At 36.2% G+C, this 16,213-nt stretch overlaps 1 protein-coding gene across 1 annotated transcript; it reads left to right on the plus strand.

Moving 5' to 3' along the window:
* The first annotated feature begins 739 nt into the window (after positions 1 to 739).
* On the plus strand, positions 740 to 15,731 carry LOC135156982 (homocysteine S-methyltransferase YbgG-like). Its single transcript, XM_064111231.1, has 8 exons — positions 740 to 910; positions 8,522 to 8,586; positions 9,046 to 9,091; positions 9,954 to 10,080; positions 10,519 to 10,622; positions 11,603 to 11,764; positions 12,575 to 12,777; positions 13,317 to 15,731. Exons 1-8 carry the CDS (start codon positions 755 to 757, stop codon positions 13,456 to 13,458), a joined length of 1,005 nt encoding a protein of 334 aa, XP_063967301.1. The 5' UTR covers positions 740 to 754; the 3' UTR covers positions 13,459 to 15,731.
* Positions 15,732 to 16,213: the final 482 nt, after the last annotated feature.

Raw genomic sequence — 16,213 nt, forward strand, 5'->3', positions numbered from 1 at the left:
AAAAAAAAAAAAAAAAGTCTTCAATGAAAAAAATCAAAGTTTTCGTACAGGGGGGGCAAAAGGTCTTTTAAGCTCGTCAGGGGGGGGCAGGTATATGTCTTTTGTATGGGTTGTGGCTCGTCAGGGGGGGCAAAGTGCCCCCGCTGCCCCCCCCCCCGTAGGTACGCTAGTGCTGTCGGGTCGATACCCCGCCCCTTGACAACACAATGAGGTATGCCAGGTACCACTGCCTTGAAAGATCTAGAAAAGGTGACAAAATTTTTGTTCCTGGTGATATAACAGAACGTCACTTGGCGGTAGGGGGACAAGGGGCTGGAAAAATTGGCAAGCAAAAAAAAAGGTTATCACCCCAAATTTAAGGTCATTTCGACGAAAATAAATTTGACAAGCAATAAAAAGGTTATCATCCCAAAAGTCCTCAAAGTGAGATCATCTCGTCCTAAAATACATGTTTTATTTCGATTTTGAATGATGTATTTCTTACCATCATAAAAGACCAAAAATAGTAGGGGGCATTTGATATTGTGTCCCCCTACTATTTTGAGTAGGGGGACACGTCCCCCTGGGACTTCCGCCCATGCTTGTGACCGACAAGGTACATAGCTACAGTACCTACAAAGAAACAAAAAGTGGGAAAATCAAATGCTTGATTGGCTAAATACTTTTGACCAATCAGAAACTTTGCGAGAAGGGAGTACAACATGCGGTCAAATAAAGTAGTCGCTAATTTCAGTATGAAGTACTAGCTGAATGAATGGATTGGTCTACGGGCGGAGGATTAACGTTAGACTTGCCGAAGAAGTACGTTGAATTAAAAGTCACGAAAATGACATCTAGAAATAAAGATATGATCATCGTTGATGGAGGTCTGAGCACAGAGCTGATTAGACTTGGCTATCCAGTTGATCTGGTAAGGCATTGAATAAGCTTCGTACATATTTGGGTGAAATTAAATCAAAATTGACCAGCAGGAAGTTAGCTACGGTACGTCATGTACCGATACGGTACCGGTACGCCTACCAAAGTACCATGCCTACGGCGACCAGGGGCCTGTTGCATGACGAGATGAGCGATACGTCGTAGGAACGTCCTAGGACCATTCTTCCGAGATAGGAAGATTGGCGACAAATCAGCGCTTTCCGTTTCACGAAGGCAATTTTGTCTTTCAAGTCCGCGACATCGTTTGATATCGATAGTATCGGAAAAATATTTAGTCTTCATCGTCACCTGAACCTTTTATTTCGGAATGACGACTTTTCATAAAATCATATATTTCAATAAAAGGGGATCAAATAATGTTTTATTTATTACTGATTGTAGAATTGATGTATGGAGCGTACTTTATGAGGTAAAAAGAGAAAAAACTTTCAAAGTTCACAAACATAACTGGATAAAATCGAAATTTTCATTATTTCCCTTATTTAGAACACGGTGTCCTTTTAGAGACACCTTTCATTAATATTTCAACGAAAGAGACCCTTGTCCGACATAAAAATTGATTTAACTAAGTAATTTCGACATTTTATTAGTTCAATATACTGATTTTTTATAGAATAAATATATATAATGATGATTTTGCAAGTTATGCGTTAATTAGACAGGAATAACCGTCGTTTCTGGGGATTTATTCAACAATTTCTGACATTTTACTGTAATCCCCATTAACCGACGGTAGGGTATACGTGTGGGCTCGCATGTTTTCTCATTCCCACCCTTTTGTCAATTCACAGTCCAAAGTTTGATGTAATTTTACACATCGAATTTACAATCTAAGGATGTATAGCCATCAAACTTTTAAACCATGATATTTAGTGAAGACAATATTTTAAACGATATAGATTAAAAGGCATGAAAAATTATACTTTACCGATGTTTAATTGGGTTGAACACGATCAAAATAGTCAATATGGCAGCCAAACTGTGAAATATTTACAAACGAACGGAGAGGGCGTCAACAATCACGAATGTGATATCGATATTGCTTTCGATATTATACGATCTGCTCCTTATGCGAGCGAAACCGCTACGATCACAAGTAGCAGACGACAATCAAACGATCACTTTAGTTCAAGCAGCATAAACGAAAGGCCTGCATGATGGATGCTATAGCCAAGGGGATATTCGGGGAACACTTCACTCTCAAGCCTGACCAGCGGGAAGCGCTACAGTGTTTGGAGGACGGGAGAGACCTGTGGGTCCAGCTCCCCACTGGACATGGAAAGTCGGCGATTTTCACCGTCTTTCCGATATGGAAATCAAAGGTTATTAATTTTTTAATAGGCCTACTTTATTATAAAATATTGGGAAAATGATAACTACCGTAGTATTAACTTTGACATTCAAAATGCAGCTTTCATCGTTTAGACCCAGATCTAGGTTTGTGGATCACTTAAATTCAAGCAGTATAAACATATGGCCTATTTATACTACATAATCGTTTCAATTGAATATCAAATGGCACTAAAACACTTATATGATGCTATATCTGCATACTAGTCTAACACTGAACATAAAATGAGTGAAAAAATGATTTTAACAGAAAATATTTTTATAGGTTAGAAGTTCCCATAGACCACTACTCCAACTGACCAGACATACAGTCCCAGTTAAATCAAATACACAATTTATTACGTTTATTTACACCTTATTCTTTCTATTCTTCTTTCATTTTACACTATTTATTTTGTGTTGGGCTATTCTGATGACTGGCCACATTGAATGCATTTGTTTATTTCAATGTTTTTAAATCTTTTCTATGTGAACACTGACTGAAATTAAGTATAACGTCGATTATTGCAATCCACACAGTCAAGTCCTGGATCTTCTCGTATAGGCCTATACGTTCAAATCGCTGTACTTATGATTGTCGTCTCAGGGGGATATGAGTCAATTTTGAAAAGACATTTCCAACATCTTTATACCTATCATATTTAAATGTCTGATTAAGAAACCTTCAAACACCCCCCCCCCCCCAAAAAAAAGGGGGAACAAACTCTAAGAAATGATGTTAAAATTCTGCAATAGCTATCTATTCAAAGTGTTATTTGAGGGCTCCAATTATAGGCTTTATCATCGAACCATTCAAATTTGAAGGAAAGGGGAGTGTCTCCTTTGCGTCGCTATTATCACCACAATAGAGGCTATACTGCTTGTTTAAGACGACTCGTAATATTAGATCCATATTGACCTTTATACTCTCATGTAGGACCTTTAGGTCTAACTATTCTAAAAACGCAAAACTTTAAAGACAATCAGACCAATTAATGCTACACAGAGTGAACGCCAATTCAGATCCACCCAATCGGCTGGCAAGAAAAAAAAGGAGAGAAAGAGAAAGGAAGAAAGAAAGTGGGGTTAAAGAAGAATTATTGTCGACCTATATGTTATAATGATAATAATAATGGATGTGTAATGCGCCAAATCCACTCGGCAGGGTGCCCGAGGCGCAGTGAAAGAAAGAAAAACACAGAGAGAAAAATACAAAGTATGTTATAATATATGAAATTATATTACGTGTATTTTTATTTCAGAACTATTTATGAAACATAATTTGCTTAAATGTTAGTCCCTACTGGTGCTTGCGTTGTCTGTTTGATGAGATAAATAATCCTGTTTAAGGAGATTAAATGGTTCTAAATCATCCCGATTCCAAGTCCATAAATATACACCAAATATATTTCCTTGTATTCGGATTTTTCAAAATTATTGTATGTAGTGACATTGATTTTTTTTAATGACTACTACATTTGCCGCATTTAAGGTCTAAATATAAAACATTTCCAGTCCGTGCTTACGTTGACATTAGTGCATTGGCCATACAGTGGCGTACCGTGTGTCACGGCATGGGGGGACCAGCAAAACAAAATGAGTATACTAATAGAGGCATTTTAAGGGCAGTGCCATTAAACGGATATGTATATTACTGATAAAAAATAATGCGAGCGCCAAGCGCGAGCTGAAAATCTTTGATATTCAGACCTAAAAAGGGACACAAGCATTTTTTTGTAATTATGATACGTGCCCGTCTCGCTAAACAATGCAAAACTGCTGAAATGTTTGTATTTATTGACCCCAAACAGGGACATTTTAAGGACAATAGGCCTATTTTAGGAATCCATATCCATGTACATATCTCAAAAGCTACGTTTCTCTTCCCTTCTCCCTCTTTTTCTCCTTTTCCCGTTTTTTAAATATTTTTGCCAGCCGAGGGGGGGGGGGGGTGCCCCCATGTCCCCCGTAGTCACTCCACTGATTGGTGAGATATGTCTACTCTTCATGACAAGAGCGTAAATCCAGAGGGGGGTGGGGGTATGCATCCCCTCCCCCCACACTTTTCAACACAGAAAAAAAATATTCTTTAATTATCAAATGGTCAATAACTTTTAGTATGTGGATTTATCTTTAAATGCAGTCAAGGTGCTTAAATTGGCCAAGTTTTTCCATTTTAAAGATGAAAAATTTCTCACTCGGCCGCTCTGCCCCGCGCTTAATCTAATTTGGCCTTGACAATCACTACGTTTAGCTTATTGCAGAGGTTAATTTATATCCACTGCGTAATGGGAATATGTTTATAATAATTCAATTTTTTAATATAAGATTCCAATGACTTTTAAATATGATGATAACTATGGACCTTAAACGAATCAAACATCCTTTAAATATACACTTTCGTGAATATGGGGGAGGGGCTGTCATAACTTGGAATCTCTGTGGAAGCGCAGGAATTTTTCACCAAAATATAGGCTCAGTCTTCTTCGTTTCTTCCGAAGAAATGGCGAAGCATAGCTGGTCACTTTCACTTTCCTCCCCAGGTAAACATTGATTCTACTAATTTTCTTTAATTTGGATTTATTTTCAATTACATTTGAATTGCTTTCAGATAATTTTGAAATTATTCTGCAACATCTGTCGCAAATGAATTTTTTTGATTTTTGATCTGGTGTCACTTTAATTCCCAATGATTCGACAGCGTCAGCAGTGGTGTAATCACGGTGATCCAATTTTGCATTCAAAGATCTTCTTTTATTAGGATGATTATTCAAATTACGGTCACAATTACAACACCAGTAGTCAGCCATAATTACTAAAATGAATTAATGAATCAAATAAAATTACCACCAGCAATCAGCACACCTAACGTTATACATGGCAATATACGAATAAAATAATACGATACGATACACTACACGAAGATAAACGATACTAGTTATAATCGCGATAAATCGAGACATGAAAAAGTTAATAACGATAATGACGTCATTCAAGATGGCAACTTGCAAGAAAAACCGTCAGGTCAGGTGAAAATGTCTTAGATGACAGATTTCTCAATCATCCAGAGGATTTTTTTCAATAACTCCGGCCCAAGGTATGCAATTAGCTTAAGTTATCTATATTACACTGATAATGGAAACCATGAAAATGTCAATTTTGCCTAAAAAAAGTTTTAAATCGCGATCTATAAAACGCTAGTTCACTATACGTTGGCTGTAGGTAGGGGCCCCCTCCGCTTCAGTCTATGTATGGTGAGTGAGCCAACGCAGTTCAGCGGAACAACCAAAATACAGAGACTGAAGCTTTTGGTCTATGCGTTAATATGTTATCTGTTGAGGTAAAAATAGGGTTTGAATGGAGTAAACAAAATCAACAGTGTCTGATTGTATGAGACTAAAAAGGAAAATATGAGAGGCTGCGTGTGAAAAATCTAATTTATTTATTTTATTTGTCAGATATAACGCAAGAAATACAAATGTGAGTGTTTAGAGTATAAACATACCTCAGTTGCATGATGAGTAACCGAAGACAAGGAAAATATGAAAATTGCTGCAAACATGTCCAAGTGGATAAAGTAGTGCTTTGCAATAACAATTAAAACATAGAAAAAGGTGTGCAATCCGCAATGAAAAAAATACTATTTACAGAAATAATGCTAATATTACAATGATCATAAACGTTGGTAATCTTGAGTTGATCACTTAATTTATGGAAGCTTATATAAGAATAAGGTTTAAGAATATAAAAAATATATATGTTCAACATTTCAAAGTTGAGGAGTAGAGACTACATTATTGCTTTAACATTTTAGTAGGGGCCTAAAGGGGCCTACCCTACGATTGAAAATGCGCCCCTTTGTATGGACTAATTTCCATAATCTTTTCTTTAATGAACTAGCTTATCTTCATTTGTAACGACTGTGATGGATTCGTAAGCTATCATGAGGCCTAATCTGTATCTTAAATTCAATTAGCTATTTTGTTACTGCAGATTTTTTGTTCTGTTTCACTGTTTCAGTACATCTCAAGTTAAGCCCAAATCCGACAATTAATTTTCATTGATTAAAATTAATCTCAGCAAAAAAAATAATTATAATGAAAATGAAATAAAAATAAATGAATGATTTACCATATGTATAACATTTTAGTTTTGTATCGTGTTTTTTTTTTGCTGACACTTTTTACCTTGCATCATTTCTTTTAAAGAAATTTGTTTTCATATTGTTAAATTATCTATAATGAGAAAGCATGAGGGGTCAGAGAGATAGTGCCGTCCATTTCGATATTTCAAAAAAAATTAATGGAAATGGTGTGGGGATAGGACGGAGGGAGAATAAAAGAAAACATATTACAAAAAATATTTGGGCCTACATTACCCCCGGACATAATGCACGGAGAAGTTAAAATGACATCTGTTTTTGGTCGTCTTGCCGTGCAAAAAGACGACCTGCTAGCCCCCATATAAAAAATAACTTGGCCCCATCCCAGATAAAATGCATCAGTGTGCAACCCCAAAAAATGTTTAAAGGTGATATGTCAGTGTGGCTTGCCGTAAACGCATTTTCTCTCAATGCCGACGGTGGCGGGCGGTGTGCAAAGAAGATCATGCCTACGTAGGACATGTCTGGAGGTGTCTTTCCAAGGACCATTCCTCGTATCGCCCAAATCGGCTTTGTGAAACAGTTGAGCGATATCTCGTTCTTACGTAGAATGGTTCTACGAAAGACCATTTCATGCAACAGGCCCCTGCGTACCGCAGAAAGCTCCTCTCACGTACCGGGGAAGATACCCACGAGCGGTACAATACTGGGCTGTGGAGCAGCGGCTAGCGATGCGAGTTTGTGGGCGTGTGTTGGGAGTGAGGGGGGTCAATTTGTTAATTTCTTCACAGTGTCATTTTTTTTTTTTTTTAGTGTGTGTGAGATGTGCGGATGTGGCTTAATATCTTTCATTTTTTCCCTTTTGAATTTACATGATTAGACCCTATGGCCCATATTCTGAAGTCGGGTTTAACTTAATTAAAGTTAAACTCAGGTTTAAAGTTGTGGTTTAAGTATGGAGAGCCAATTGTTGCATAAATCACAAACAGTAGAGATATCATACTTGTCTACTTCAGCTCATTTGCCTCTCAAATCATTCATAATTGTCTAGGAAGTATGAAAAGATTTTTGTCTTCACCATCAATGAATCAGGAAAGAGCACAGTAAACATAGGAAACAAACAACTTAATAAACAATGTTGATACTTTTGGCTTCCCATACTTAAACCACAACTTTAAACCTGAGTTTAAGTTAAACCTGACTTCAGAATACGGGCCTATGTTTTTTATCTTACTTTATGGAAACATGCCGGTCAATGTATATTTTAATATACACGTGTCTAACTCTAAGTAACGTTGTCAGTAGACTAGAGTCCCTCTATTTTACTTTGAAATTCATTTATGAATTTATAGATTCTACCTAGGCCTATTAATTTTTACTGGTACCTTCATGTACGTCGAAATAAAGTTATTGCCTTTGGTATTTTAATGTTTGTAAGAATTTCACTGCTGCTTGTAAATGTCACTAGAAGAATCAAAAGAATATGGTAGAGTCTAGAAGGTCTAGACCTACTTTCAAACAAAACAAAACAATTTATTTTTGTGAGGGGCAACCGTAACGTACTATTGGTAGTACCGATACCTGTCATCTAGCTGTTGATCTCTGTCATCAAATTTTGTTTATGTTTTTGGATATATTTCAATGATCTTTTTCTTTTATTAAAAAGCAACAAGCCCAAGGCAATTCAGAGATGGACTTCTATTGACTTTTCTCTTTTTTTAATTATTGGGTGTGTCCCTTTGCTTGAAATTATTACTTTTTAAATTAAAGCCATATAGATCACCTCCTGGTCCTAGATATCTACAATTTCAATACAATTCTTAATTGATAAAGATCATTTTGTTTCATATGACTTGTCAAGTTGTCAACTATCCAACAACAACTTTAATATTAGCTTCTTTTTTAAACCAGTTTCAGAAAACTGAGAGGACGAACAAATATACACTATCTCGATTGTTCATGTCCTCTTTTTCATAATGTAACTCTCACTGATGTCACCATAAAGTGTAAGGTATTTTTAAACCATAATGATTTCATAACGTAAAATTAGACCTAGATTCTATTTTAGAATGACTGCTTTAGCACGACTTGAGATCTGGAGTATATATTATATACCTCCTAGATATATTTTGTTTCACGTTTCACTTTCAGGATCCGCTATGGACATCAACATATCTTTTGAAAAACCCTGATGCTCTGAAGAAAGCACATCTTAGGTAAGTTTTCCTCAGTTTCATAAAAATCAGTGCTTTGAGTTTTTGATTGCTACACTGTAGATCAAGATTTTTCGAGTTACACTTTGCCCATACTGAGATGATGATTTAGCTACGCTTTTTAATGTTATACTGTAATCTTTTTATAATTCTTAGAACCAAAATTTGTTGTTGATTCTCGGTCCTTCTGATTGAGGAATGACATTCCAGCATGTTATAATATTAACCTGAATCCTTATTCCTTAATCTACTTGTGTTGATGGATTATCACAGCTTGAATTACAAATTACCTCTGACTTGCTGGTAATATTTTGCTCAGAAAACCATCATAAACCCTTTTCCAGCATTCACAATGCATTGAATCAAAGACATTCTTAATCTTGATTTAAATACTTTTTAAGAAAGTGATCATTCCTTAACGTTTTTTAAAACAATACTTTTGTTTTACTTTTTCATCTTTAGCTTCATTGAGCATGGTGCTGATGTCATATTGACAGGTACTTATCAGGTAATTATTTTTGGATCTATTTTAGAGAGCATGCACAATAGTTGCTGTCATCTTAGGGGATATCGTGTTTGGGTGTGTGGCTATTTGCAACCAAAACTTTCTCTCTTGAAACTTTTCTCATTCTCCAGTTCATTTCTACTACTATATCTGTACATAGATCTCCATGCAAGTTGATGTTCATAATTATTGATGCCATTTAAACATTAAGCCAAACAATTATATTTACTGTACTTAGAGCTATGTTTTTTTTTTTAACTTTGCACTGATACTGTACATTGGCCCTTTCAGCCCTGCTGCTGGCCAATATTTACATGTGCATATACCAATTAATGAAATGAATAATGAATAAAATGACATATTTTTCAGACAATCACAAGTATTCACAACACTCAGTAGCAGATAGTCTAATTATCAACTCTGAAAGCCCCTTAACCCTATGCGCGCTGATGTTGCAATTTTGCACATTCGTACAATTAAATTCAACAATATTGTAATAATTTGTTTTCTTCCCTATCTTCAAATTCGATAAGCTAATAGTTCTTGGAAAACATCTATATAATAAAAAATAATAAGTATAACTGGTGTAATATGGATATCTTGAATTACATAAAATAACGTGGAAACAGTTGTCATTATTATCCCCCAAAATTAAATTCAGCATGCAAAGAGTTAAAGAGTACAGTTGGATATAGGATACACCCATCTCTGCATGTCACATGACAGTATTACTACTGTGTTACCCCATTACCTTTCTTAGATTTGGAACCAAGATGGTGCATGGTGGTTACAATCAGAAGGCATGTATCATTTTTCTATGTATTTTAATTTCAGTGATTGCTTCTGTTTTGATTCATACTTGCAGGCTAGTCCAGAACTGTTTGAGAAGGAAGTTGGAATTGGTGATGGGGAGTTTAGTAAGCTGATGGCTACAGCATGCGACATCGCAAGGCAAGCCGTGTTGGAATTCTGGGAGAAACAGTCTCAATCTGGTAATTTTAACAAGGATTTATAACTCATTCTAGTTACATTGGTTTTTCTAAAGTTTGTTGCTTGAATACATGTACATCACATCTGGGAGTGGGGAATCAAGCAAATATTTTACGATTTGTGCTTTACAGTAACAAACATATATATGTGAACTTAATTTGACTCTTTACATTTTGAGGAAAGAATGAATTACCGTAGCTGTATTATTAGGAAATGAAAAAAAAATTATTTACTGAAATCTCTTTTATTTTAGTTCATGTATTTTGTTTATCAACTGTCATTGTCCAAGTGTTTGCTACAGGTAATTAAAATGATGACAAAAACTTGATCTTCTGATCTGAAGAATTTTATTGAAACTTGCATTCCAACTAATATTTAGATTTGTATTTTTTGCCAAAATCCTATCATTTTTTTTCTCCAATTTTGGTGATTTATTAAAGGAAGAAGGAAGCCTGTTGTTGCCGGATCAGTTGGGCCTTACGGAGCATGTCTGCATGACTTCTCAGAATACCATGGCAATTATGTGGACAATATGACAATTGAGGTAGGCTTTGTTTATGAATTGTCATGATTTAGAGTACCAATATTGCAGCATTGTTAGAATATTTCATTCTGTTGATGTATAACTTTTTTGTGTATTTCCCTCATGTTGTTTTAAATTGAAAGCTTTTATGAAGTTACTAGTAATCAAAGCCAAACTAATATATTTGCAACGAACAACGACTTAAATGAGAAAGTTTTCAAATAAAGGCTGAATGTCGCCACATTTCCACAAACCTTATTTGGTGACTGTGAGATCATGAAATCTAAGCTAAAAAAAGAAATTATCAGACTGAAGATCACTAACACAGATGAGCTAATATGGGGCAGTGTATTATTATTATTCTTTGGAAAAAAAAGGCCTAACACCTGGCAGTATGGTCTTTCTTTAATACTTTTGTCAGTTTCTCAGCAATTACTCTACACATGTTCTACCACTACCAGATTCTTTTGGTAAATATATTTTTTGCTCAATTTCAAACACTTGGGTTGTTATTTTATTGGATTCTGTTCCAACTCATTTTGGGATTGATGCTGCAACTGGCATTTCTGTTATGATTGCCTCGTGTTTTTGACATTTCACACTATAGCATGCTCGATTGTCAGAAGGTATCATGATGATCCACAAGCTTTAAATGTAGTGAATTTATACCCTTGATGTAGTGGATCTGACCCTGACCTTGTAATCAGAGGGTTGTACGTTCAAATCCCTCTGCTGCCCAGCGTCTTTGGCAACGCATCAATCCACACTTTCTCAATCCTCTCCCAGATGCATTGTCCAGCATTGTGAGCACCTTACATGGTAACCAGCTGGAATACTCCCCAGGGAGTGTAGGATGTGCATACATTGTATGTGGGAATGACTGATTGATTCCAATGACCAGGGTAATTAGATATGTACAATGTATGTCGTAAGTTCCTTTTAAATAACAAGATAATTGATAAGATTACATCCAGAATTTCTTTCATATTTGACTCTATCAGGAACTGAAGCAGTGGCACAGACCTCGGATGAAGGCCCTCGTTGAAGCAAACATCGACCTACTAGCCCTGGAAACCGTCCCTTCTATTGCGGAAGCAGAAGCTTTACTAGCACTTTTACAAGAGTTTCCCACCATGAAGGCATGGATGACATTCTATTGCAAGGTAAGATAGATTCAATAGGCCTACTCTCTTGAATCACAGGATACTCAAGCTGTTTCTTTCCTATCTTATGAATAAGCTAGAATCGCAAACATGAACCAACATAAAAGTCAATCAGTGCGGACCAGCTTTTGCACTTTGCTACTCTCCACCCAGGTGCCAAATAGGTGGTCGGTATGATGTGAAATCGCATATAGTATGCCTAGCAATTGAGTTTGAAAACTCTTATTAGAATGCTGCCCAGGGACTGGAGAAAGAGCATACATTGTGTGCAGGCAAGCCAGGTCCAATAACTGGGATATCATATATCTGTAAAGTTCTAATGTATTAAGTGCTTTATAAATACAGAATTATTAGGTAATAATAATAATGGTCAGTTTTTGTATAGCGCACAACACACAACGACCTTGTCAAAAGCCTATGCTATGCCTTTTAAGTGGGAATCCCATTAAAACGAGTTTCCTAAAAGGTATTGTGCATCTTTTTGTAGCGCTATTTCCACATTCTCCATTTATTTTCTATGATGAAATTTTGGAAAAGCAACCATCAGGTTCCTTGCGGGAAAGACATGGCTCTTGTTTTGGACAAAGTGCCTTACTGTAAACATCCTGATCCTGTCCATGGGACTGTGTTAGCTTTGTTACTGAACATACACCTATGTAACACATCTCATTCAGATGATGATTGAAGGTTTGCATGGTGGTGTGAACAATCGCGGAAGTGGTTTACGGTACGCCATGTGTAAAGGTGTACTTTACACATGGTGTTCCATAACCCTCTTCCACGAAGTATCTCCTTATTCTCCATCCATAGGACCAATCTCATATAGGCCATGGAGAGAGCTTAGCCGAGGCAATAAGCAAAGCGAGCGCATGCTCCCAGATAATAGGAGTTGGTGTCAACTGTGTTCCAGCAGAAAACGTCACAGCTCTACTGCAAAGTGCTACAACATCTCGAAATGGAAAACCATTTGTCGTCTATCCAAACGCACCGGGAGAGCAGTGGATTGACGATAAGTAAGTGTATAATTATTAATCATTATTTTACTAAATGTGAAGATATATTATGATTTAATATTTTGTGTTGACCTACAGTACACAGAAATGTAATTGATTCAATCAATTTATAGGCTATGTCACTTCGTTCCGTGCAAGGCATGTGGGTGGGGTGCGGGCAATCACCCACAACTCACCATGTTCAAAACTTTTCTGCGTGTAAATTAGACTTACCTGCGCTCCTGCAGGCAACTGCGTGTGGGATACTACCAAAGCAGGTGACCTGCGGCCAACCTACGAGTGGTAAAAATAGTCGCATGGAAGGCTTGCACGGAACGAAGTGACAGAGTTTTTAAGTACAGAGAGCAAGCAGCACCACTGATAAGTCTTTGTATGCACTTATCACTTTATAAACAGAGGAATCATGTTAATGGTCCAAAACCAAGAAATTGATGAATGCTTTTTCATATTTAGAGGACTTGATTTGAAAAGGCATATTCTAGGTATATTTTATGAAATGGTAATGAAATAGGCTTGACTGTAATAATTATCCCATACAGGGTCTGTGGAAAGACTACTGCCGTTGAGTTTGATGACCTTATACCAGTGTGGATAGAGGCTGGAGCTAGGTACATAGGAGGTTGCTGCGGAACTAGTGCTTTGGATATCAAACATTTATCAGAGATTATTTCCAACAGATGATGCGCTTCAGTAAAGTATACTCGATGAGGGGTAGAAATGAGGAGGCACGATGGCTACGTTGGAAGAGTGATGGTCTCATAACTGGCAACCTGGGTTAGAAACCAAATTGATGCCATTTGATAAAGGCAACTATCCATGTAATCAGGTCCCTAAGAGAGAAACTTACATCATTGGTTCTTACATACTAACACGCAGTCATGCTTTCTCAGCGGGCAGGTAAACTAACCACCACTAACTAACCACATTGTGCTGCACTCAACCCAGGTGAGGTGAATGGGTACCTGGCAGGAATTTATTCCTTGAAATGCCGAGTGCTGGAAGCTAGCTGCTTGAACTACAGTCGGAGTAATAATATCCATGTCCTTTGGAAGCGCATACAGATGTCATTCATAATGTGTTATGCGCTATACAAGAAGTGACTATTATTATTATTATTAACTGATATGAGAAGAATTGTTAAAAAAGAAGCATAATTTAATCTGTTGTCTTTTGCTCAAATTATAGCAAGCAATAGAAATTAATTGTAAACCATATCAAACAATGCAAACAGAAACTGGGGAAACAAACGGCATGAGAAATAAGAATTGACTTTCTGTTTATTCTCAGTGTTTACTCTGAGTACTAAAACAGAAAGTTTTACTCTATTTTAGACTACCTTATTACTAAACATCTTTTCAAGTAATCATGTTTATATTTGATCTAAAACCAAGCGGTGTATTTTGTTGTATGTAATTTTTAGTCTTTCAGAAAGCATGACTAATGAAAACCATATGAAACAGTAAATGTTATAGTAAACAACTATATCATTTCTGAAGGGATTTAGACAGTACTTACCTTTTTGAAAAAGGATAATTTCTATATTCACTTTTTTGTCTTGTTTTCTGAATCCAAAAAGATGATTGTTTCCATTATATGTTTGCTTTATTACATCAGAAATGATATAGTTATAAAATGAAAATGGAACACATCTCTCTCTTATCCCTGTTTTAAAATGACATCTGGGCCCCATCTTACAAAAAGTTATGATTGATCCGATCAATTGTAACTCTATGGAAATCCATCAGTGTCATAATTTTTTTCTACGAAAAATTTGCACAATATGTCCTTTCTATGCAAGAGAAGCGCAGTGAATTTTCAAGAAAACAATGAATGCATCATACCTAGAAAATATTTTGAACAAACATGCATAATATATGTTGACGTTGCTGGCCATCCATAGTTGCGATTGATTGGATCAATGGTAACTCTTTGTTAGGGTTTCATGCAAGGACTTGTCAGACATTTTATTTGACAAAGTTATCTGACAGTTACTGTAGGGACTGTGCTTCTAAACCAATCAAAATCAAGGAAAGCCGTCGGATATGACTTGTTAGATGGAAATTTTGATGAAATGCTCCCCTAAACTGAAGTAAATTAGGCGGAGCTAAGAAGTTTAATTTTTCCTAGATGCTATTTTCATGGGTGTATTTGTTTTGGTTTGATAGTATGCATGGGTAATGTGAGTTTGTTTCCACTTTTCAAACATGAATGAGAGGATAGTACATGGCACAGCAAACTTTTACCAAAGACAGTAAAGAGTGCAATACACTTTCATTTTGTACATACAACAGAAGATGTTAAAGTTTGTTCTGACTATAGATCGGCTATTCCCTGTGAGCTTGGGGATTAGCCTATACCGTCTTGTCCTTGGTAGGCAAACCCACAATTCATCATACAAATTATTTTTCACCAACTGGACATAAAATATTATAATTACCTACTGCTGGGAATGTAATGTATCATATTCTGAAATGTCTGTGAAAAGTTAAATAAAGGCATGGTTGTGTTTGACATGACTGTGCAAAAAAAGTTAATCATAACAGTACTAATATATAGCATTTACGAGGTGCTGATTATCTTATTGCATATTCATTGGCGCACTATGCGAGAATATCCAATCATATCTTAAAGTCATGTCTGTTTTTGTACTCAATGAAATATAATCTTATTTTGTAAGAAAAGTAACAAGAAAAAAAATCATCACTTTGTTTACTTTATGAATACGGTGTGCAATTTTTTAACACGAGAACAAATTTATGTATCTGAACAGTTAAAATATGTCAAGCGTGATAAGTATATTCTGTTGAGAAATATGTTACATGTTCATAATACATGTACATTTATGTGAGGATGTATCAGCTCTTCATTAAAGCTGGAAAATGAACAAAAGAACAAACATTGTAAATAGAAATAGTATTCAAAGTATTAAAATATGGATGTATTTATAATGTTTGAATAGGGTGCGTACATGTATTATGTGTATAGGAGGTTGGTTGTTGATCAGTTCAGGGGCACATTGTATGAAGTCTGTTGTTGGCGTTGGTGTTGGAAGCACAATTTGGATTGCTTCCCTAGCTCCAAAACCTTTTCTGAGTTTGCAAAACTGATCCAGATCACATTTTTTGACACCTTTTTAACAAGTGAGTGACTTTTCAGGACCATCTTCATTTTATGTTTGGTGTTATACTTGTGTAAAAATTGACCTAACACCAACACCAAAAGGTCAACACTGAACTTGAAATCATCCATTGCAGGAAGAGTTGTGTTTGATTGCAATATCAAGCGCAAGTCCCTAATACACGCATTTAATTGGTTGAGAATCAAGTTGCAATTGATATTTAGAGTTGTGTTTGATTGCAACTCTTTCTGTAACAGGGCCCAAGTGAGAGAGGGGAAGAAAGAGGGCACTTGGAGAAAGGAGAGAGGGGGGATAGTG

Source organism: Lytechinus pictus, chromosome 16 (genome assembly GCF_037042905.1).
Source record: "Lytechinus pictus isolate F3 Inbred chromosome 16, Lp3.0, whole genome shotgun sequence".
NCBI classification, from domain to species: domain Eukaryota; kingdom Metazoa; phylum Echinodermata; class Echinoidea; order Temnopleuroida; family Toxopneustidae; genus Lytechinus; species Lytechinus pictus.

Excerpts from the sequence above, each read along its gene's own strand:
- LOC135156982 (XM_064111231.1), top strand. The coding sequence starts at position 755 with ATGGATTGGTCTACGGGCGGAGGATTAACGTTAGACTTGCCGAAGAAG. Across the intron at positions 911-8,521 it reads TTGGCTATCCAGTTGATCTG|GATCCGCTATGGACATCAAC; the intron begins GTAAGGCATTGA and ends TTTCACTTTCAG. Across the intron at positions 12,778-13,316 it reads GAGCAGTGGATTGACGATAA|GGTCTGTGGAAAGACTACTG; the intron begins GTAAGTGTATAA and ends TATCCCATACAG.